The 21,686-nt window shown below is 37.8% G+C and overlaps 2 protein-coding genes across 5 annotated transcripts in view; one reads left to right on the top strand and one right to left on the bottom strand.

Annotated features, from left to right (window-relative positions):
• SCYL3 (SCY1 like pseudokinase 3) overlaps positions 1–14,485 on the top strand; it is a 33,141-nt gene extending 18,656 nt beyond the window's left edge. For all 3 annotated transcript variants that reach the window (XM_070940893.1, XM_070940895.1, XM_070940894.1), the window contains exons 7-14: positions 977–1,088; positions 1,629–1,706; positions 6,769–6,908; positions 7,375–7,562; positions 10,539–10,710; positions 11,877–12,035; positions 12,362–13,050; positions 14,136–14,485. In XM_070940893.1, coding sequence (XP_070796994.1) covers positions 977–1,088; positions 1,629–1,706; positions 6,769–6,908; positions 7,375–7,562; positions 10,539–10,710; positions 11,877–12,035; positions 12,362–13,050; positions 14,136–14,198 — 1,601 coding nt within the window. In that variant the 3' untranslated portion in view covers positions 14,199–14,485. The remainder of the gene's footprint in view (positions 1–976; positions 1,089–1,628; positions 1,707–6,768; positions 6,909–7,374; positions 7,563–10,538; positions 10,711–11,876; positions 12,036–12,361; positions 13,051–14,135) is intronic.
• Positions 14,486–14,701: 216 nt separating this feature from the next.
• Positions 14,702–21,686, bottom strand: part of FIRRM (FIGNL1 interacting regulator of recombination and mitosis) — a 56,175-nt gene continuing 49,190 nt past the window's right edge. For both annotated transcript variants that reach the window (XM_070939190.1, XM_070939191.1), the window contains 4 exons: positions 18,949–19,053; positions 18,015–18,095; positions 16,489–16,608; positions 14,702–15,157 (listed from right to left, as the gene is read on the bottom strand). In XM_070939190.1, coding sequence (XP_070795291.1) covers positions 14,972–15,157; positions 16,489–16,608; positions 18,015–18,095; positions 18,949–19,053 — 492 coding nt within the window. In that variant the 3' untranslated portion in view covers positions 14,702–14,971. The remainder of the gene's footprint in view (positions 15,158–16,488; positions 16,609–18,014; positions 18,096–18,948; positions 19,054–21,686) is intronic.

Here is a 21,686-nt window from a genome sequence, read left to right as displayed (position 1 = left end):
TCCCCCTGCAACTTCCAAATAAACAGAAAATCCAGCTTGGGGGCAGGGGTGTCCGGGAGCTACTTGGCCTCAGCCCAACAGCTCTTGTGAAACGCAGAAGCAGAAATTGAGTTTTTCTGGCCTTGGAGAACTGCGCCCCTTCACTGGGGGATTATGGAGAAAGCTCAGTTCTTCACTTCCACAATTATATATAGCAAGATCTGCAGAAGATGAGGCTTTGTCTCCCTTGGGGGAATATATAAAACATGATAGCTCTTGAGATCCAGATGAGCCGAAACCTTCCTTTTGTTAGGATTGAGGAGGAGGAGGGCAATAGAAATGTCTATTATTTGTGCCATGATGTTTTTTTCAGCAGGTAATTAAACAGAGTAGGTTTCTTTACAAGATCCTGTACTTCACATAATGTTGTTGTAAAATACTGCTTTTTAAAGCCAGCAGTGAATAACTTCAGGGATTGTGTATTAGAATCCCTAGAAGGGGTTTTTCAAAACTAAGTCTTATATATCAAGGCAGCAGTGGTTTGAATATCCTGCTGTATAGATTGGATCAAGAATTGATTTAAAAATTGACAATTTTTAGAGTAGTTGCTTTTTATCTTTAATTTTAAAATTTAGAATCTTAATCCCAAACAGAATAATTCTGTGCTTTTGACATGTAGAGCAAATAAATTTATAAACTCTGCTGTGCATTTATGAAAGTTTTATTTTCTCAGAATTTTCAAGTAGAAAAACCTGTTCTTCACTTCCATTCCTTTGAAATAATTTTCTGTTATATTTAGTTGCCATATTTCAGTACGTGTATCTTCATTTAGCTCATTTTATTTTCTTCTATAGCCATTATAACGAAAAAAACTGTTTTGGAGAGTTTTCTTAAAGTGCAAAAGAATAAATGATTTTCATTTTTCAGTACACTCTCTTTATTTGACAGAACTTTTTCAACTTTGTTTCAAAGAGAATTGATTAAACTTGTGTTCTAGTTTCAGAGGATGTACTTTCCAGCTTTCAGCATACATTACGCTCCACTTTGCTAAATCCAGATCTAACATGCCGCTCCCCACTGTCCAACCTACTGTTTCATGATTTTTTTAGGTAAGTATCTTACTGAAAGATATATATATATATATTCTTAGTTAATTTCTATTGTTCTTTGCATTAGGAACTAAATAATACTGCAATTATAATTGCTTCAATGTTGGTGATATATAAGATATGATATGATATGATATGAGCAATGATTTGAATAGTTCCAGTATTTTTCATAATCTGTGATCAATTCATAAGCAACACTAATTGACAAAATAAGTTTTAGTTATAATAATGATCAATACCGTTGTCTACATGTTTTTCTACTGAACTCACCCAGTTCTTATAACATAGTTTCTGATGTGATGTAGTTAGTTTTTTGTTTTTATTTTTTAACAACTAGTTGTGCCTGAGGCTGTTTAGGCTGAAAATTTAACATGAATTGTTCTTGGGAGAAATTTCTTAAGTTTGTGTTTTGGTATCATTTCACTGTGAAGCATGACTGCATCTTTCTATTTGCATATGAGTCATTTTTATTTTCGATGTTGAATTATTTTGTTCTGTTTGTATGTGTTTGCTCAATAATGGCCATTTAAATTTTTTCAGAAATGATTTCTTAGAAGTGGTAAGCTTTCTGAATAGTTTAACACTGAAATCTGAGGAGGAAAAAACAGAATTTTTCAAGTAAGAATAAAGGACTGTTTTTTTTTGACTTTTGTATATTACTTTCTATGGCATTTTATGAAGTTTTTGGTTGTTTGATTACAATAACTTGATAAACTGAAAATAAAAAAAACTGGGAAAGATGCTACCATGTATAGTTCAGACAGTCTCCTGAAAATTGGGTAGCAACATCAAATTACAAGAAGCTAATTCTTTTTTGTTCATTTGTGCAAGTAGTTAAGTCATCCTCTAAAATCTAGAAAAAAAAATAAAAGAAATGTTCAAAGTGGCAGTTCTATAGCAAGTTATGACGGTAATTCATTACTATATTGTATTCTGATAAGTAGATCAATTAATAATGAATTAATAATGTGTCATTCTTTTCTACAGTACTTTACCTTTCCAATGAAAAATAATAACTTGAAATCTTTCATATTAGAATTATGTATTCTGCTACTGACCTATGACGTTGCTTGATATAGTTAAAATAATTAGCATTTATTTATTGGCATTTTCATAAACATTTGCACATGAATGAAAATATGATTTAAAATTTCATTAAAGTTATTTGAAAGCAGTGACATTTTTCAAAACATAAAAATAATTTGCAAAATAATGATATAAAAACTGTTTTGTTTATTATGAAGAGTGTCCAGAACATTATATAGGTATGCTAAATTAGGCTGCTAAACAATTCTTGGCTTAAAGATTTATTTTTCTTGTGCCTTTGAATCAGTCTTCTTGGCAAAATTTCAGAAGTGATTTGCCATTGTTTACTTCTCAGGGCTAAGAGAGAGTGACTGGTCTAAGGTCACCCAGCTGGCTTTATGCCTATGGTGGGACTACAACTCTGGGTCACTCAGTTTCTAGCCTGATACCTTAATAACTTCTCCAAATTGCTCTTTCAAGATCATACTGGCCCAGTATTAAAGATCTGCAAATTCCCAAGGTTGGTTTCAACCTTTCAAAGAATTAATAAACAGCATGGGATGTTGCTTTTTATAAGATTGCTTGGTTTACATTTTTCCTGTGGTTTAGTTGATCTATAGCAGAAGCCATTTTGGGGATACCATTATTCACTGAGCCCTATTTGGAAATAATATGTAAAAGGGTTTTTCCCAATATTTATTTCTATATTATGGAATGCTCCCCATTGAAAAAATTGCTCTGCTTTTTTGGCTATTTGAAAGAAAGATAAATTTTGTCTTTAAAATTGCTTTACTATGGGAATTTTGATCTGTTAATATCAAATATTAATACTGTTAATTCAAATATTAAAACTGTTAAATTGATTTTTAAATGAAATAAGGCTCACATAAGGCTTTATATAGGAACATCTTTAAAAGAATAGCTGTATGAACATTCCCAGCTGTCTTTTTTTTTTTTTTAATTTGATTTATATGCCGCCCTTCTCCGAAGACTCAGGGCGGTTTACAGTGTGCTCAGCAATAGCCTTCATCCTTTTGTATATTTATACAAAGTCAGCTTATTGCCCCCACAACTGGGTCCTCAATTTACCTACCTTAGAAAGGATGGAAGGTTGAGTCAACCTTGAGCCTTGGCGAGATTCGAACCCTGCAATAATTGCAGGCAGCTGGTCTTAATAACCAGCTTAATAACAGGGTGCCTTAAACCCCTGTACTACCAAGGCTCTTTCAGTTCAACTACAGAGAAATAATATTTTCTACGGAATGTACATGAAATAGAAAATGGCATCATCTACCAATGCCAAAAGTACATGCTCTTAGACTTAGAATAACTTTATTGTCACTTTGAATGTACACTAATTGGCATACATTAAAATGAAATTTCATTGCATACAGCTCTCAAAGGGTCTCCACCTCTAATATAGACTACATAAACATGACAAAATAAATAAATAAATACAAAATTATGCATATACCCACAGAAAAACAACACAGTCTAATTTGGATGTATACATGTACATGGCGAGAGAAACAAATCTTGCAAGTTTACCAGACGGCTAGCATAGGGAACAAAGCTGTTACAGAATCTGGTAGTCCTGCTAGAAATACAGTCAGGTCCAGAAATATTGGGACATCGACACAATTCTAACATCTTTGGCTCTATACACCACCACAATGGAGTTGGAATGAAACAAACACAATGTGCGTTAACTGCAGACTGTCAGCTGTAATTTGAGGGTATGTACATCCAACTCAGGTGAACGGTGTAGGACTTACAGCAGTTTGTATATGTGCCTCCCACTTGTTAAGGGACCAAAAGTAATGGGACAATTGGCTTCTCAGCTGTTCCATGGCCAGGTGTGTGATATTCCCTCATTACCCCAATTACAATGTGCAGATAAAAGGCCCAGAGTTCATTTCAAGTGTGCTATTTGCATTTGGAATTTGTTGCTGTCAACTCTCAAGATGAGATCCGAAGAGCTGTCACTATCAGTGAAGCAAGCCATCATTAGGCTGAAGAAACAAAACAAACCCATCAGAGAGATAGCAAGAACATTAGGCGTGGCCAAAACAACTGTTTTTGTTTTGAGAACAACATTCTCAAAAAGAAGGAATGCACCAGTGAGCTCAGCAACACCAAAAGACCCGGGAGACCACGGAAAACAAGTGTGGTGGATGACCGAAGAATTCTTTCCCTGGTGAAGAAAATACCCTTCACAATAGTTGGCCAGATCAAGAACACTCTCCAGGAGGTAGGTGTATGTGTGTTAAAGTCAACAATCAAGAGAAGACTTCACCAGAGTGAATACAGAGGGATCACCACAAGATGTAAACCATTGGTGAGCCTCAAAAACAGGAAGGCCAGATTAGAGTTTGCCAAACAACATCTAACAAAGCCTTCACAGTTCTCGAACAAAATCCTATGGACAGATGAGACCAAGATCAACTTGTACCAGAGTGATGGGAAGAGAAGAGTATGGAGAAGGAAAGGAACTGCTCATGATCCTAAGCATACCACCTCATCAGTGAAGTATGGTGGTGGTAGTGTCATGGTGTGGCATGTATGGCTGCCAATGGAACTGGTTCTCTTGTATTTATTGATGATGTGACTGCTGACAAAAGCAGCAGGATGAATTCTGAAGTGTTTCGGGCAATATTATCTGCTTACATTCAGCCAAATGCTGCAGAACTCATTGGACAGCTCTTCACAGTGCAGATGGACAATGACCCAAAGCATACTGTAAAAGCAACCAAAGAGTTTTTGAACGGACAGAAGTGGAATGTTATGCAATGGCCAAGTCAATCACCTGACCTGAATCCCATTGAGCATGCATTTCACTTGCTGAAGACAAAACTGAAGGGAAAATGCCCCAAGAACAAGCAGGAACTGAAGACAGTTGCAGTAGAGGCCTGGCAGAGCATCACCAGGGATGAAACCCAACGTCTGGTGATGTCTATGCGTTCCAGACTTCAGGCTGTGATTGACTGCAAAGGATTTGCAACCAAGTATTAAGAAGGGAAAGTTTGATTTATGATTATTATTCTGTCCCATTACTTTTGGTCCCTTAACAAGTGGGAGGCACATATGCAAACTGCTGTAAGTCCTACACCGTTCACCTGAGTTGGATGTACATACCCTTAAATTAAAGCTGACAGTCTGCAGTTAAAGCACATTGTGTTTGTTTCATTCCAACTCCATTGTGGTGGTGTAGAGAGCCAAAGATGTTAGAATTGTGTCGATATCCCAATATTTCTGGACCTGACTGTACTTTGAAACCTCCTCCCATAGGGGAGCAACAGAAACAAACCGTGAAGTGGTTGTGGGGGGGTCTCTAATAATGCTTTGAGCTCTAAGTACATAGCACTTATAAGCAGTATCCTGAATGACAGGAAGCGAGCTTCCTATGTTCTTCTCAGCTGTCCTTACCACTCTCTGAATGGACTTTCTCTCTGAGGCACTGCAGCCACCAAACCAAACAGTGATGCAGTTTGTTAAAAACGCTCTCTCAATTGTGCCTCTGTAAAAGGTGGCCAGGACAGAAGGAGAAAGATGTGCTCTCCTCATCCGACCCAGGAAATGCAGACGCTGGTTTGTACGCTTCACTAAGGATGATGTATGGAGAGACCAATTCAGATTGTTAGCTATCTGTGTACTCAAGGAGATGGAGTTGGAAACTTTTCTTCCAACTTGCACAAACTGGGGCATATCAATAAGGAAATCCAGTATCCAATTACATAAAGGACTATTAAAACTTAATGTACCCAATTTGTTTATTTGTTTATTTATTTATTGGTTCGATTTATATGCCGCCCTTCTCCGGAGACTCAGGGCGGCTTACAATACATTAAGCAATAGCCTTCATACTTTTGTATATACCTGCTTAGTAGGGCTTTTGGCCCCTCTCTAAGCGATGTTCTATTTTATACAAAGTCAGCTTATTGCCCCCATAATCCGGCTCCTCATTTCACCTACCTCGGAAGGATGGAAGGCTGGGTCAACCTTGAGCCTGGTGAGATTTAACTCGCAGTAATTGCAGGCAGCTGGCAGCTAAGTGCTACTTATCAGCACTTTAGCTTGCTGCACCACCAAGGCTCCTTTTGTTCACCAAAGTTTGTTCACTCAAAGGGTATCTGGAATTGCTTCAGATATTCAGGATGACATGATTATTGATAAGGAGCTGTAATCTACAAGTGTTCTAGACCAAATTAGAACCCCCAATGGGGAGGTCTATATGAATTTCGTACTGGTCAGATATCATGAATTAGAGATTTCAAATCCATAGTTGTGTCTTCATGTAGAGAAGAAGTGGATATTGTGTCTTGTTATTGAGGAGGGTGGAGGGAATATAATAAGGAACTTAAATATTTAATTATGTGACATTTGATTGTCTCTTTGGTATGATTTAATGGACTATTGTAAATGCTGTTATTTTAAAAAAGTGTAAGCTTGACAGATTCGATTTCCAAGTTATTAATAGCTTCATATCTGCAAAACTATATTTCTACATTTGAGGATAAAGAACAGTAGAAATTATGGATCTTATTCTTATATGCAAAGGGCTTGACCTGTTTTTTTTAAATGCTCTGGGGAGAAGTGGTAAATGTATATAAATGTAGAAACTGTGAGGTACTGACCAATTTCTTTCTTAATACAGATTCCTGCTAGATAGAGTGGCTGGCTTGTCAGAGAAGTTGATTGCTTTGCGCTTGGTACCTCTCTTGCTCAATCAGCTTGTGTTTGCTGAACCAGTAGCTGTGAAGAGTTTTCTTCCTCATCTTTTGGGGCCCAAGAAGGGTAAACATTGACTACTATCTCTCCAGCATGTGTTCAATCTGAGAGTTGGGAGTGCCCTAGAAGTGCCACAGGATGAAATTATTAACCAGGTCATATACATTAGGGGACAAAAATTGTTATGGCTGTTTTCACCTCTTCTGCCATGTTTTCTATCCTGATTTTCTTACTCTTTCACTGAGGTAATGGTTGGTCTAAATGTACTAATGGAATTTTTGTTCTTAGAGATTAATAAAAGTTAACTCCTTTCCTCCTTCCCATTGGCTTCAGTAAGCAGGTACTGAAGCTTTGTTTTTTCACATAGTGCCTCAAATGTTAGAAAATGTAACAGTTCTCTTTAAAGACTTTTAGTTTTAAATTTTAAATAGTTAAGTGTAAAATGAAATAGTTGTGGTAATAGTTGTGATAAAAACTTTGAATTGCCAGTTTTAACTGGCATCATGTTAACTTTCCAATTTCTTCATGCCAGATAAATTGAGTGAAAGCCAGATCAATGGTCTGCTGTCTCCGGCTATGTTCCAGGCACATGTCAGCCCAGTGCTGCTGAAACTCTTTGAGGTGCATGAAGAACATGTTCGGATGGTATTGCTCTCTCACCTAGATGCCTATGCAGAACTGTTTACACAGAAAGAGCTAAAAAACATCATATTGCCACAGGTGAAAAACATTGTACATACTGCCCTGCTTCCTTGCTTTGTCAGAGAGGGCTGACTGAGATCAATTCTGGGAGCTTTTTTCCCAACCCATTTATGCATATGAGATAGATGATACAGATAGACAGACAGACATTTGTGTTGCAATAGTGGCAAATATGTGTAGGATGAGGGTGAAGGTTCGTTCTCCAAGCTTGTGGGTTGGTTTCCGAATGTTTCGTTATCAGGCTAGGTAATATCTTCGGTTGAGTTTAGGGGAGTTTTCTACCTACCTAGAGATTTGTGTGTCTGGATATACAAATTGGCTAGAGGCCATGTACCCAAAAAGGGCAGAGATAGGCTACCTCATACGTCCATATAGTTAAACACATAGGGAGAATGAAGTAATGTTCTGGAAGCATAAACCTCTGTGTACTTACTCTGCAATAAATCTCAGTGAGTTGATACTACTTAAATTAGGATCAATATTTAAGCTGCTTTTTCTTTCTCTTTGCAAAAAAGAAACTCCAAAATTACATGATTGGTTTATGATTTTTGTGCTAGGCTGCAGTTACACGTCATCTTACGCATTACTTTGTAGCAGTGGTGAAATCTAAAATTTGTTACTACTGGTTCTGTGGGCGTGGCTTGGTGGGGGGAGAATGTGACTGGGTGGGCATGGCCAACTTTTTTTTTTTTACTTTTAAAACCATTTTTTCTACAACCTCTTTGGCAAAGAGGTTGTAAAATAATCCTTTTAAAAGGCTCTGACGATCCCAGCTGAGTTGCCTGATCGGCAGAGGCTTTTTTTCTTTTAAAAGGCTCTGATGATCAGGCAACTCAGCTGGGATCGTCAGAGGCTTTTAAAAGCATTTTTTTCTACAAACTCTTTGGCTGAAGAGGTTGTAGAAAAAATGCTTTTAAAAGCCACTGACAATCCCAGCTGAGGCGCGCAAACATCAGAGGCTTTTTTTTTTTACTTTTAAAAGCATTTTTTCTGCTGAAGAGGTTGTAAAAAAAATGCTTTTAAAAATTAAAAAAAAAATCTCTGATGATTGTGTGGCTCAGCTGGGCATGGAGGGGGGCAGGGATTTTTGCTACCGGTTCTCCGAACCACCTGCCTCCATTGCTACCGGATCGCGTGATCCGGTCCGAACCAGAAGCATTTCACCCCTGCTTTGTAGTATGTTGTAGTTCAGTGGCTCTTATGTAGACAGTGAGTAAAGGAAACTTTGCCATGGAAACTTTAAAGCAGTGGTTCTCAACCTGTGGGTCGCGACCCCTTTGGGGGTCGAAGACCCTTTCACAGGGGTCACCTAAGACTATCAGAAAACAAGTATTTTCAATTGTTTTAGGAATAATTTTATGGTTGGGGGTCACCACCACATGAGGAACTGTATTAAAGGGTCGCGGCATTAGGAAGGTTAAGAACCACTGCTTTAAAGGGATTAGGGAAACTGAGCATTCTCATTCCCGCAGAGTGCCTTCATGGACAGAGGAGACTCTACATTGCATCCTTTACACATGGAGGAGGACAAGGGTGCTATTCACCTCTTAATAGCTGAAAACAGCTGTTTCTCCTCCATTTCAGACACTTGCTCTTATTATTTATAGTATCTACCAATTCAGTTGATTACCATGTTTACCAAGTAAAACAGTTCGTTTTGACTATAGCAGGTCAAGTGACAAAATGTACATTGCAACCTCACAGCTCAAACTCTTATCTCTGAAGTACATGCAACAAGTATGCTAGTATGATACAAGTATGAAATATAGAGTTTGAGCCATGATACCGTGTTCCTCTGAAAACACGACCCACCCCAATAATAAGCCCAACCCTAATTTTTGGGGGGTGGGCCTAATATTACCCCTACCCTGAAAATAAGCCCGGGGGGGATGGGTGTGGCCAGTATGAGTGGCGGCGGGGAGAGGGGCAACCGTCCAGCTGCAGTTTCTGCCCACTGGCCCATTGGGGCAACACAAATACCGCTTTTGCCCTTCTCTTTCTGGGCGCAGCACTTCTGCTTGTTGGGCTGCTTCCCCAAAGCTGGCAGCTCCACGGCCAGCTGCTTTGCTTTTTCCCTCTTTTTGGGAGGCTTTTTGGTGAATGTGAGGGAAATGAGGGGAATTTTCCTGCCTGTCCTCCATTCCTCAAGCTCATGGATGGCAGGCAGGAAAATCCTCCTCTCCATTTTCTTCCCATTCGCCAAAAAGCCTCCATTTCGAAAGCTGAAGGTTCAGAATGAAGGCGACGGTGTGTCCATGGTGCATCCAGCTCACCAAATCTAGCCTGCTGCACCTCAAAAAAAGTAAGACCGCCTTGAAAATAAGCCCAAGTGCTTATTTTCAAGTCTAAAAGAAAATAAGACCCGGTCTTATTTTCTGAGAAACACAGTATCACAATGCATGTTTTGTCATGTTATCATTGTGGCTAGCAGTGGATGCTTGTGCTGGGAAATGTAAGGTGACCATCTCAAGGCATGGGTAATTATGTATATGTGGTGGGGAAGGAATTTCCTTTATAGTAAATAACAATTATTAAGGATTGTTGATTTCTGCAGTGAGATTATTTACAAAGATAAAGTCAACTAGTCTTTTTTATTTCTCTTTAGGAATATGATTCTGAAGTTCTAGCCATCCTCTCCATCTAGATTGATTTTTCCCTTTATCCACCTTTTCTAGTTTACATAGTTATACCCCCTTCGTTTTATCTGTGCTGGACAGTCACAAGTGGGAACAAGTATTTGGCATTTCAAAACTTTTGTATAAATATTCAATTCTAAATGTACACAAAGCAGATAAATTTGGATGAATTATAGCCAAACCAGCTTGAAAGTATCATTGTGGTAGTAAATGCTCACAATAAACTACATTTTTTAAATATTTGCTCCCCCTCCCAAGTAGTACAACTATTAAAGGGATTTTTCAGACCTACATTGTTGTTTTTTAACTGAAGATGGGTAGGAAGCCAACTCCATTTGACCGAATATCTTTATTCTAGGTTTTACTTGGCTTGCGAGATACTAGTGATTCTCTAGTGGCTGTGACACTGCAAAGCTTAGGAGTGCTAGTCTCATTCCTTGGACCTGATGTGGTTGTGGGGGGTGACAGAACAAAGATCTTCAAGCGTTCAGCCCCAAGTTTCACTAAAATTATGGATCTTTCCTCTGAAGGTAAATAAATATAGCCAATTTTAGCTCTCCTACAAACAAAAGAAGCTCTGTTGATGAAACTAGAACAGACTGTAATTGGAGCAATCCAATTGCATACTTAATCACAATCTGTGCTATAGTTTAAAAAGGAAAGCATCAGGGACAAAGTTACATGTTTAGGATTCATTTGGGGATAGTTACTGAACCATTAAATTGCAGTAATTTTCTCCTTGATATGGAAGGCTGTTTACATAAGAAGTTTTAAACAAAGCTAAAGTGTAATGATGTTATATAACTTGGAATAATTGTATAGCTAGTAGATAGGAATCATTAATCAATACAGCAAATTCTTTTTCATAAAGATGCAATACTGTTTTATCTTATTCTGAGTGTTTGTTGAACATGCTGGATCATCAAAGAATTGGCATTACCATCTGATCTCAGACATGCTTCTGGATTTCACTGAATTCGTTTTTTAATGGGAAATATGTGGGTACACAGCTTCTGGACAGAGAAAATAATTTTTGAATTAAAGATTTCCCGGGAAAGAATTGTCTGTGCAACTCAATGTACATAGCTCCTTATTATTTTTCCTCTCACTCACAGTGAAATTTCAGAAGATATGAAGTAGCATAAGAGACTCATCATCATCTAGTAAACAAAGTGTCAGATCACATGTCCCAAAAGGTCTAAAAAATATCAGATTAACACATTTCATTCATCATTCCACATTAGATCTGTTTAGGCAGGTTGAACTCATGCAGGAGAATTCCTGCTTTTAAATGTCTACTGTACCAATAGACTTGTGGAACTAAGTCTCATTTGCAAGAAGAGCAATATCAGGAGTAAGGCTAAAGGCTCTGTTTGTTTTGTCAGTTTATCTGTGTTAGGGTGATGAGGGGAAAGCAAAGGCTCATACTGCTGGGGGTGAGGATTCCTGTTCAGATGGGTTGTCTTAGAAGTCCAAATTGGCCATACAGATCAGATTCCCCATCTCTGATTAATCCTTTGCTTGCAGTTTTTATAACTCTTTATCCATCTTATAAGAGCAAATAATTAATGCTTTTATTAATGAAACTAAATAAACAATATTCTAAAAAGTATTAAATATGTTTTAAATGTTTTGATATTACTGGATTGCTGCTTTTTTCTAGTATATCCTTATATATGTCTTAATATCTTAACAGACTCTTCTGATGAGGTAATGAGCTGTGAGGGTAAACTAATCTACCTACCACTACAGCATAATTCAAGTATGTTTCTCAAGTGCCACAATTCTGGAAGTTTGTCCTTCAGCAACAAGAACAATGTACCAGGGGAAGGTTCTCACATTGCCCTAAGAAAAGGTAGCCTTGGTCCTACTTATTTTTGCCTTTCTTTCTAAAAAGTATTATATCTGCCAATCTAAGACAAAATCCAAATCTATACATTTGGGTAATATATTGGGAAAGCTATGATAAGATACTGTTTCTTTTGAATGTAAAGTGAAATATAGCAATTGAGAGAATTCTAGGCTAGGCAGCTGTTATTCAGCTTTCTTACCTTATATTATATTTAAGTCTGAAAATGAAAGTAATATGCCTGTATGTTTAAGTACAAAAGAATGTGTGTGTGTGTAAGACTTCATTTAGTTTCATTAAATCACTGATCAAAGCTTATGTATGTTCTCTAGGGAAGCAAGACTCTTTAAACTTATATAATATTCCTAGTGGAATAAGTACAATAAATAATGGCAAAAACTGCCACCATGTGACTGAGAAGACAGAAGAATGGCCAGACTGGAATGAGTACGAAGAGCTCAAGCCAGAAAAAAATAAAATTGCTGATACCAAACTGAAAGACTTTTGTGTTAACAGCCATCCATGTCTTGCCAATCATGATGGAGAAGAGAAATCTCCCTTTAAGCTCTCTTCAGGAAACACTCACTATGATAGAGGGATAAATGACATCGCAGAGCTGCAGCTGCCTCCAAATACGTTTGCACCCACAAAAGAACTCAGAACTCTCCAAAATAATCCTTTGCCAGAGTCTATCAGCAACAGCGATGGCTGTGACCCAAGAGACCAGGATCAAAAGTCTTATTTGACCAAAACATCATTTCTAGAGAAATCTCCCAAGTTGAAAAGTGGTTTAGGAGAAGAGTTTGTGATCCAGGTGAAGAGGAAAGAATTGCATGACACAGAGCTGGACTGGTTTGCAGACATGGTCCCAGATATCAAATCTTCATCATCGCTCTTAGTTCTACCAGAACTAGAGACCCATTCATTTATTCAGAGTAACTCAGAGAGAGTTTTGAACTCTATGAGCGATGGACAAGAAATGCAGTTTTCTTCTAAATTTGCAGCATCAGAAATTGCAGAGGTAAGAATTTGAGGAACAGAAGCTCTAGTACTTTATAAAACTCCTGTGTATTAGTTGGCGACAGGTTATTGTATCAGGTTGATTACATGAGTGATATGGCAGACATTTTGTCAGCTACGTTCTTAATAGATATGCTCACACAACACTGATTCAACTGAACTGTTAGGACAGTTCACGATCTGATTGAATTGAAACTTGGAATAACTTGGTTGATTTCATTTTCAGATGAGACCTATTTCTGAGGGGGCTTGGTGGACGAATAGGGAAAGTCTTGTGTGCTTTTCCCTTTCTCCCATATTCTCCTGTGTGGCTTTTGTGCCAAGTCACCGACCCTCCTCTCTCAGGCACTTTCCTTGCATTAGCCACATATTTTAATTCAAGTGCAGTACATCTATTGAACCACCTTCCCAGTACTGTAGTGTACCTTCCTTCTCCTTATATTCCTTTAATTGCTATGCCAACCACCAGCTATTTTCCATTTTTTTACCACCCTCTGCACCCAAATATTTGTGATCCACATCTGTACATTGTCAGGAGGCACATCATCAGAACTTGCTGTTTTGTACTACATTAATTCTTGGGTTCTGTTTTCAGTAGTTGCACTGGCAAAGAGAGTACTACATGTCTTTTTTGAACAGGTGATTGCTTAAAGAAAACATGTCTTAGCTACCATCTCATAATGGAGAAAAAAATTCAAATCTAAAATAGTTCTATAATAGTGTTAAAGAAAAGGCACAATATTGTTATATCATGTAATTATTTTGTGAACTAACTCCAACATGAAGGTGTCTGTGTCTGAGTTGGATGTGGCATCCATGTTTCACTTTGTAATATAGGAAGGCCACACAGGTTCTTAGTAGTGTTATAAGAAGAAATTGTTTTGATCAGTATACATTTGTGTTAGATTCAGGAAAATCAGGACCCCCAAGATGGTTGTGATTGATATACTTATTGCTATTCCTGGGAAATAAAAATGATACCCTGTGGAAAAAAATACACTTTCTCGCTAACTGCTAATAAATAGCAGTGGTACACAGAGTTCAATAATGTCACTGGCTGTCTTCATGATTTGATCATTATTTCAGGTGGATGGCGTTGGCTGGGAAGAAGATGATGACCTGAATTGGGAAGAAGATACTAACTGGTGATGATGAAGATCTTCTATCGGTTACAGTTCAGTAGCTTCTTTCACAGTACCCTGGACATTCTAAGTCCTCTCCTCATTCTCCACTTGCACAAGCAATGAGAACTTGGTATTGGCATATCAGTGCTTGCCTTTCTGAGTTAAACTTTTAGGCCAAAACTATAGCAGGGATTTCCCTGCCTTGGTTGCTAACAATTGGACAAAGCGGGATGTTACAGATATGTGGCTTTATATTTCCACAACTGTTTTATTTGTGAAGAATTCTAGGAAAAATAAATGGATAAATCACTAGTTTCTTGTGGAACTTATTTGTATGAGTAAACTGGCTTCAAAACATTTCTATTGATCCTACAAGAGAATCCTACAATTGTTTTACAAGGGTAATTGTAGAGTAACTGAGATTAAATTAAACAGGAGAGAAAAACCACAGGATAGCAGCAAATCTTAAATTCTTATACTAGACAGTTTATTTCCCAGGTAAAATGTCCTGAAGGGGATTGTTGAGTATATTTGTAATTCTTACGTTTTGGTAGTAAAGATAATATAAACAAACTAAAGAAAGGGCATAAATTAACACACATGCAATTTTTAAAATCATTATTTTCACTCAGTTGCAATATTTTTCAACCAGAAAGCTGTAACAAATTATAAACATAAAATTAACATACAGCTTTCTAGATTCAGAATTACTACTAGTTCTGCCTGTTTTGTGTTCAAGCCCTAAATGTGGAACTACAGTTTACAGTACGATACTAAAATCATCCAGATCCAGTCAGATCAATGTATACTATTCTTTAAGCTGTGCAACGTCGCCTGTAATGCTTCCAGTTTCTTTGCAAACCAAGTGGGAGGTGGGCCTTTCTGTAACAATTGCTTCATGGTCTCCAGTGCCCTTTCAGCATTGTCAACTGCTGACTTGTACTGCACCTCAGTGGGTGAATAGCAAATTCTCTTGGGGGACGGCTACAATTAAAAAACAGAAGAGCAGTTCTGTAGCACAAGGATTTTAAGCAGGGGAATATAATGAACCCAGTCAATGCAATAAAATCCAACAACTTCCTATGATACTCTCTGATTTTCAAGTCCTATATTCCTTTTGTTTCTTATTAGAAGGCTCAAAGTGGCTTTGTTTTAAATAGATGGGTATTTATGTCTGAAATTAATCCTCCTTGACAACAAAAAAGAATATATTGTAATGCTGAGGGAAGCTTCTTCACATGCAAATAAGTAGCATCTTTTCAGTTACATACTCCTGAAGCTGTTCTGATATTACTGGCTATTTATGCAGCAGTTTGGAAACAAAAATTAATAAAACTATATAATAGTAGAGGCCTATAGAAGCAGCAGTTCTAGTCCAATCGTCACAAACTCAGTTTTGGAAGTAAGATTGTTGTATAAATATAGAAAATTTTATATTTATAAAACATATACAATAGACTTCAGACTTACCTTCCCTACTTAAAATGACTCCTCTAAATACAAGCACTAAAGCAGTATTATGAAAATTCTGTAGTCCTTTCCACAGGTATTCCTTGACTTACAACAGTTCATTTGGTGACTGTTTGAAGTTACAATAGCCCTGAGAAAATGACTTACGATCATTTTTCACACATGAAAAATAATCATAATCCAAATATTTGGCAACTGACTCAAATTTATGTTAGCTAGTGTCCAAAGATCATGTGATCACTTTTTGCAATCTTCTGATAAGCAAAATCAATGGGGAAGCCATTCATTTAACAACTGTCTGTGGCAAAGTCCTAAAATGGGGCAAAACTCAATTTACTTGCTTAGCAACATAAATGTTGGGCTTAATTGTGGTCCTAAATCAAGGACTACCTCCATTATACAGAGAATATTAGGAAGAGATGAACAGACTTCCCCCTTTAAAATGAACTTGCAGTTTCTCTAAATTAACTTGCAGTTTCGGAAGATTTGGAATGTAATTTCAAGGCACTGATCATCTAATATAAGATTAGACATCAACATTTGAATAAGAACAATGTTAAATAGATGACTAGAGGGTGCATTTTCTTTTTTCTTGCAAGTAAGATTTCTTGCTAGCAATCACTTTAGTAAATGTGATTCCCTCTGTATATACATCTTAGATATGTAAATTTTAATTGGAGTTAATTCCCATGAATGAAAAAACTAAGATCATATAAATGGTTGTTAATGTCAAAGTATCTGTGAGTACCCTCAATTAACCCTAAATTTTCCAATATAAAAATAACACTGTGATAACCCTTGTCATTCTGAAGTTAGATTTTCTCATTGAAAAGACTACAGAATACCTCTTCAATAAGAGCTCTTTGCCCATCAGCTCTGGCCTCCAGGAAGAAGTGCATAAAAAGAGCATTTTCTTCTTTCATTCGATCTGCTTTTGCTTTTGGTGTCTCCTCAATATGATTGCTCTGTGAAAGAATAACAAAAATAACCAGTATCAATAATTAATGACTGTTAATAGTTCATATATAAGTTACCTTAGTTTACTCCTACAAGTGGGGCAAGGAGGAATAAAATTAAGCAGACACTCAGGTGGAGAAGAATAAGAAGCTTCTTGGATGAGAAGCCAAATGTCTTCAAAGAAAAACCAGAAAGTCCAGTTGCTCTTGAAAAAAAATACTTTTGGGACAACTGTGACCTGGATGACTGAGAATCTCCATATCTGTTATTTTTTCCAAGTTGTCTTTCAGTTAGAAAAGTACAGATAGACCTCAGTTAGTGACTGCCTCAGGCAGTGACCATTCAAGGTTACAACAGAGATGAAAAAGTAATTCTGTGATCAATGCCTGCATTCACGACCATTGCAGCATCTCTGTCAGTCACGTTCACCATTACAGCCAGTTAGTATGCATGACTCTTTACTCCCCCTCCCTCCAGTGAGATTACTTAAACAAGTGATGTGTTCCTGAGGTTTCTCTGCAGCGCTTCCCCAAAAGGTACTAATGGCAAGTTAAACAAGTTTATTTCTGTGACCTTAATTAGCAGACTGCTGCCTGTAACTGACAGGACTTTAATCATTTTCCCACTTTCAGCTTTTGTTTGCCTCCCAAGCAGCTCAGGACAGAGTCATAAGTGCATTAGACAAACAGCCAGGGAACTGCTTTCAATGTGTAGCCTCCATTGTGTGCCTGCTTACTCTCTTGTAATCCTTCCCTTTCCAATGAATGTAAATAAAAAAATTAATTCTATTCTTGATAATTATCTGCTGAGTGAGCATTCCAAAGAATAGAGTAGGGAAAAAGGAAAGCCAAAGTAAATTTGAAAGCACAATCATAAGATTTTCCACTTAACAACCACATCACTTAACAACTGGGGTGTTGGTGCCAATTGTGGTCACTAAATAAGGATTACTTGTACAATATAAATATTTAAAATAAATGTGGAAAGCTATACACAGGCTATAAAGGAACCATTGCTTTGGGTACTGAAATGTGTACTGTATAGGAAAACAAATCAGAAATCTTGTGATCTCACTCAGCAGGATTCTGCAATGCATTGGGCCTTGTGACTTCTCTAGCCAAAGTTCTAGATCAGGGATGTCAAACTGGTGGCCCACAGACCGGATGCATCATGCACAGGCCACGCCCACCCCAGTTCCGCAAAAAGTCATGATACATCAAGTGAAGTCACGTGACACAATCGAGTTTGACACCCATGTTCTAGATTATGTTTCAAGGCCCATAAAAATTCTTAATCTGTTCTGCAAGAACAGTGTGTTTTAAAATGATATAGTATGCACACTTATTAATGAAACTTGAGTTTAAAAGTAGGTTTGACACTAGGATTGCAGTCACTTTTATATTTTCTTGTATACCTTGGAAAGAAAGTCAACAACTTTGGTTTTGATTTCAACAGAGTTCAAACATTTCTGAAGTATTGGTTCATGGCTTGTTCCCTTAATACAAAAACAAAACAGGAAAGTAAGGAAAGTTTAGATAACTAGTTGGTTTATTAGGTGTAACAATCAAGCAGCATCAAAGAATATCTACTAAATACTGAATGTATTCAGCACTAGAGAAACTTAGGTTGCAGTAAATTTAATACTAAAAGTATTTAAAGTACTGATTCTGCTCTGTTCATATTCCCTTATTTTTTCCATATTGAAACTAATTATCTTATGAAAACAAACATTACAACCAGAATATTTCAAAAGAAATAGAAACACTATACAACTTCTTCACATATTTTCTTGTCCTCAAGATTAGCTCATAGTTTAAGATTTCCATTTCTCCAGAACCATGACTTGTTACCAAGCAAATATGATCTGCTATAATAAAACTCAGTCATGAGTATGATAAGCAATTCAAGGATGTTGATCTCGCTAAAGTTAAATCTTCCTAACAATTATATTGCTAATAATCAGCCTGCTGTTCCCCTCCCTCTATTCTGTCATGCAAAAAAGGATTGTAGAAAAAAAGAAGACTACTTATTGTTTAAAAAAAATTTGTAAGGCAAAGGCAAAAATCCAGCTTTCCTCTATGGTTTCCTCACTTTCTCCAAACTTCTGGTTATGAAATATGATTCTACCTTTTCCCAAAACTGTGGTAGATGCAGAAATTTTGAATTTGTACTTTGGGCAAGGCAAATGTTTCTGTTGCTTCTAATTTCTCCAAATTCCATTACAGATCAATCCTCTAAAGGACAGGTTCTGCTTCAAAAATGGACTTCATCATGAGTTAGTTACTTGCAACAATCTGAAACAACTTAACTTGGACTATCTAAAACTTGAAAAACACAATTGGACTTACCTCTGCAAATTGAGTGAATGATTCTATGGCATGCTGTTGTATTAGCCAGCTATTGTTAGCCAGTAAAGAACCAAACAAACAGGACAAGCTGGACAGAAATTGAACCTAACAAGTGAATAATGCAATTAGTTTGATTTACAGCTCTACATTAAAGTAGTAACTACAGAAATGGACCTATATAATTCATCTACAGCCCTAAAATTAAATCACAACAGTGATTGCTAATAACAAATAACAAATGGCATTTCACTCCCTCCAGAACAAACTAACTTGCAATAACATATTGCAGCTGTTAAAATGTATTCATGTATACCAGGGGTGTCAAACTCAATTTTATTGAGGGCTGCATCAGGGTTGTTTGACTTTGGGCGGCCGGGGTGGCTGTGGCCAGGGTGGGCATGGCCAGCTCGACATCACTGATGTTGGGCGAGCCTGTGATGGCCCAAGCGCTCTGCCAGCGAAAACAGGCTCCCAAGCTTCATTTTTGGCTGTGATGGCCTCCTGCAACCCTCTACCAGCGGAAACAGAGCTCGAGAGAGCCGCATGAAGCCCTCCCAAGTTCCGTTTTTGCTGGCAGAAGCACCACGGGCTGATCCTTCACTGTTTCCAGGGCGGCCCCACAGGCCAGATCTACGTATCCTGCCACCCGGGCCTTGAGTTTGACACCACAACAAATTATATTCATCAGGGCAGTAAAGAAATGGAAATATCTCACATATTAGTGACTGTTAGTTTAAAATAAATTTAGAATCAAGCCCAGATAGGTGTCTTCACCAAATTTCTGCTCCTATGAAAAAACTATGGCCATATTTAGGGCATGTCAAATTTTTCAACTTTCAATTTCCAAACATTAGGGATGCTCAAAAGTTATGACATGTCTTGTAAAGATTTTAGGTTACTTTAATATAATTTAGATGTGCTTGGTAAATAACTACATAAATATAACTTTTAAACATTTTTTGGTTTAATTTCACAGGTTTAGCCGTCTTTCTCTTTTTATTAAATATTATTTTGCCTGAGAGCGTTAATATTGCTGACCTCGTTTCCCTTGAGTGTGATAACTGATCTGTATTGGCTTCTAAAAAAAGAACAAGACTGGGAACATTCACTCATATGAGCAACCTAATGGGGACGGACAGAGACTTGTTGCCATCTGAACTCCCAACACTGTGAGACATTCTCAGATATTGTTCTGTCTCCGTCTCACACACGCACATCCACAGACAGTCAATAATGAAATAAACCAGCCGACAAAGTTTTCTATAAGAGCAGAATTGGCAGCAACCCAGTGGCTGGCTGCCAAGAGTCTTTTACTTACGAAGGGAGTGTTTTTTCAAAGCCAACACACAAAAGATAAGAGAATATTCAAAAAGTCCAGCAATGCAGAGAGGTTTGTTCAATATCAGTTTTTGCTCGTCACAGAGCCTGAACGGCCACCACACCCCCTTTTATACCCTGTGGGGTGTGGTCCAGTGACTCAGCCTAATCCCTGGCACGCCTCTTCCTCTGCTGCGCGCGCTTATCTCTGCGACACTGTCGAGGGTCCAGCCAAGACTCATCATCATCATCATTACTGTCCACCTGCGGCTGCGTGGAAGTGCTTGGCCCCGGGCCTATCTCTTGGCCTTCGGAGGCACTGCCAGAGAGGATGGTCCTGGAGAGGGAGGCCTTGCCAACTCCTCTCCTTCACTCTCGGAGTCCTCTCCTGCTGATAACACAGGCTCGGTGATCGGAGCCACAACAGATATGGCCTGCTATTAAGAAAACAAACTAGTGATGATGCTACAAACTACCCAACAGCCAATCTTGCAAGAGACATATATCCAAAAGTGCTTGAAAAGTGGGAACAAGTGAACAATTCTTTTGTGACCCCTGTTGTTAATTCATGAGTGACAATCTTGAACAAGATCCAAGAGAGCTAGGATCAAACCAAAAACATATCTCTTGGCAGAGGAAAGCTAGAGGTCAAAGAGACTTTCACTGTGAAACTTGACAAACTGTTTAACATTCTCAACTGTAAATGTCAAATTGTTCTGTGTGCCAAATTCGGCTGCCCTGCCCTGCTGGCTGCAAAAAAGAAGCTCACGTTAACTGTACCTGCCCTAAGGAGATGAAGATACCGTTGAAGGAACTTGTTTTTGTTAAAGAGAGGCCAGATTGGTTCTTTTGGATTGCATCAGATTGGTTGCCAGATGTCCCAAGGAGAAACGACTAGTGAAAAGGCAAAAGCAGCAAGGTGATGAGAGACAGAGGCTCATTAAATATAAGCAGAGAAGTATTCTAGACATTCCGATACTGACAAATGAAATAATTATCTCTTATGATGAAAATGAAGGACAGATAGATGAATGATGAGGAAGATGAATGTGATGGAAGTTATGAAGCCTTAGACCAAACACACATGTCCTCAACTTCAAAAAACAACAATAAATACAGTAGATTAGAAATAACAAATGATGCTATGCAGAGCATTAATTATTTAATATGGTGTTGGTCTACGTGCCACTGGTGCTGGCTTAATCACCAAAGAAGACAAGAGACTTGTAGTTGACCACAATACAGTCAAGAGAGCCCAGGAAAAAATTATGAAGTCTCTAGATCAAGAATTTGATGATCTCTGTATGAAGAGCGAAATAGAATGCATCTTCTTTGATGGCCGTATTGATGCAACTAAAGTTATGCTGAAAGCAAACAATTCAAATCACCAATTCCCCAGTACCATCAAAGAAGAACATTAA

Source organism: Pituophis catenifer, unplaced genomic scaffold, assembly GCF_029215685.1.
Source record: "Pituophis catenifer annectens isolate HBS135680 unplaced genomic scaffold, rPitCat1.0.hap2 SCAF_3, whole genome shotgun sequence".
Lineage (NCBI taxonomy): Eukaryota > Metazoa > Chordata > Lepidosauria > Squamata > Colubridae > Pituophis > Pituophis catenifer.
The sequence above is the reverse complement of the archived record's forward strand: the minus strand, read 5'-3'. Positions and strand labels throughout refer to the sequence as shown.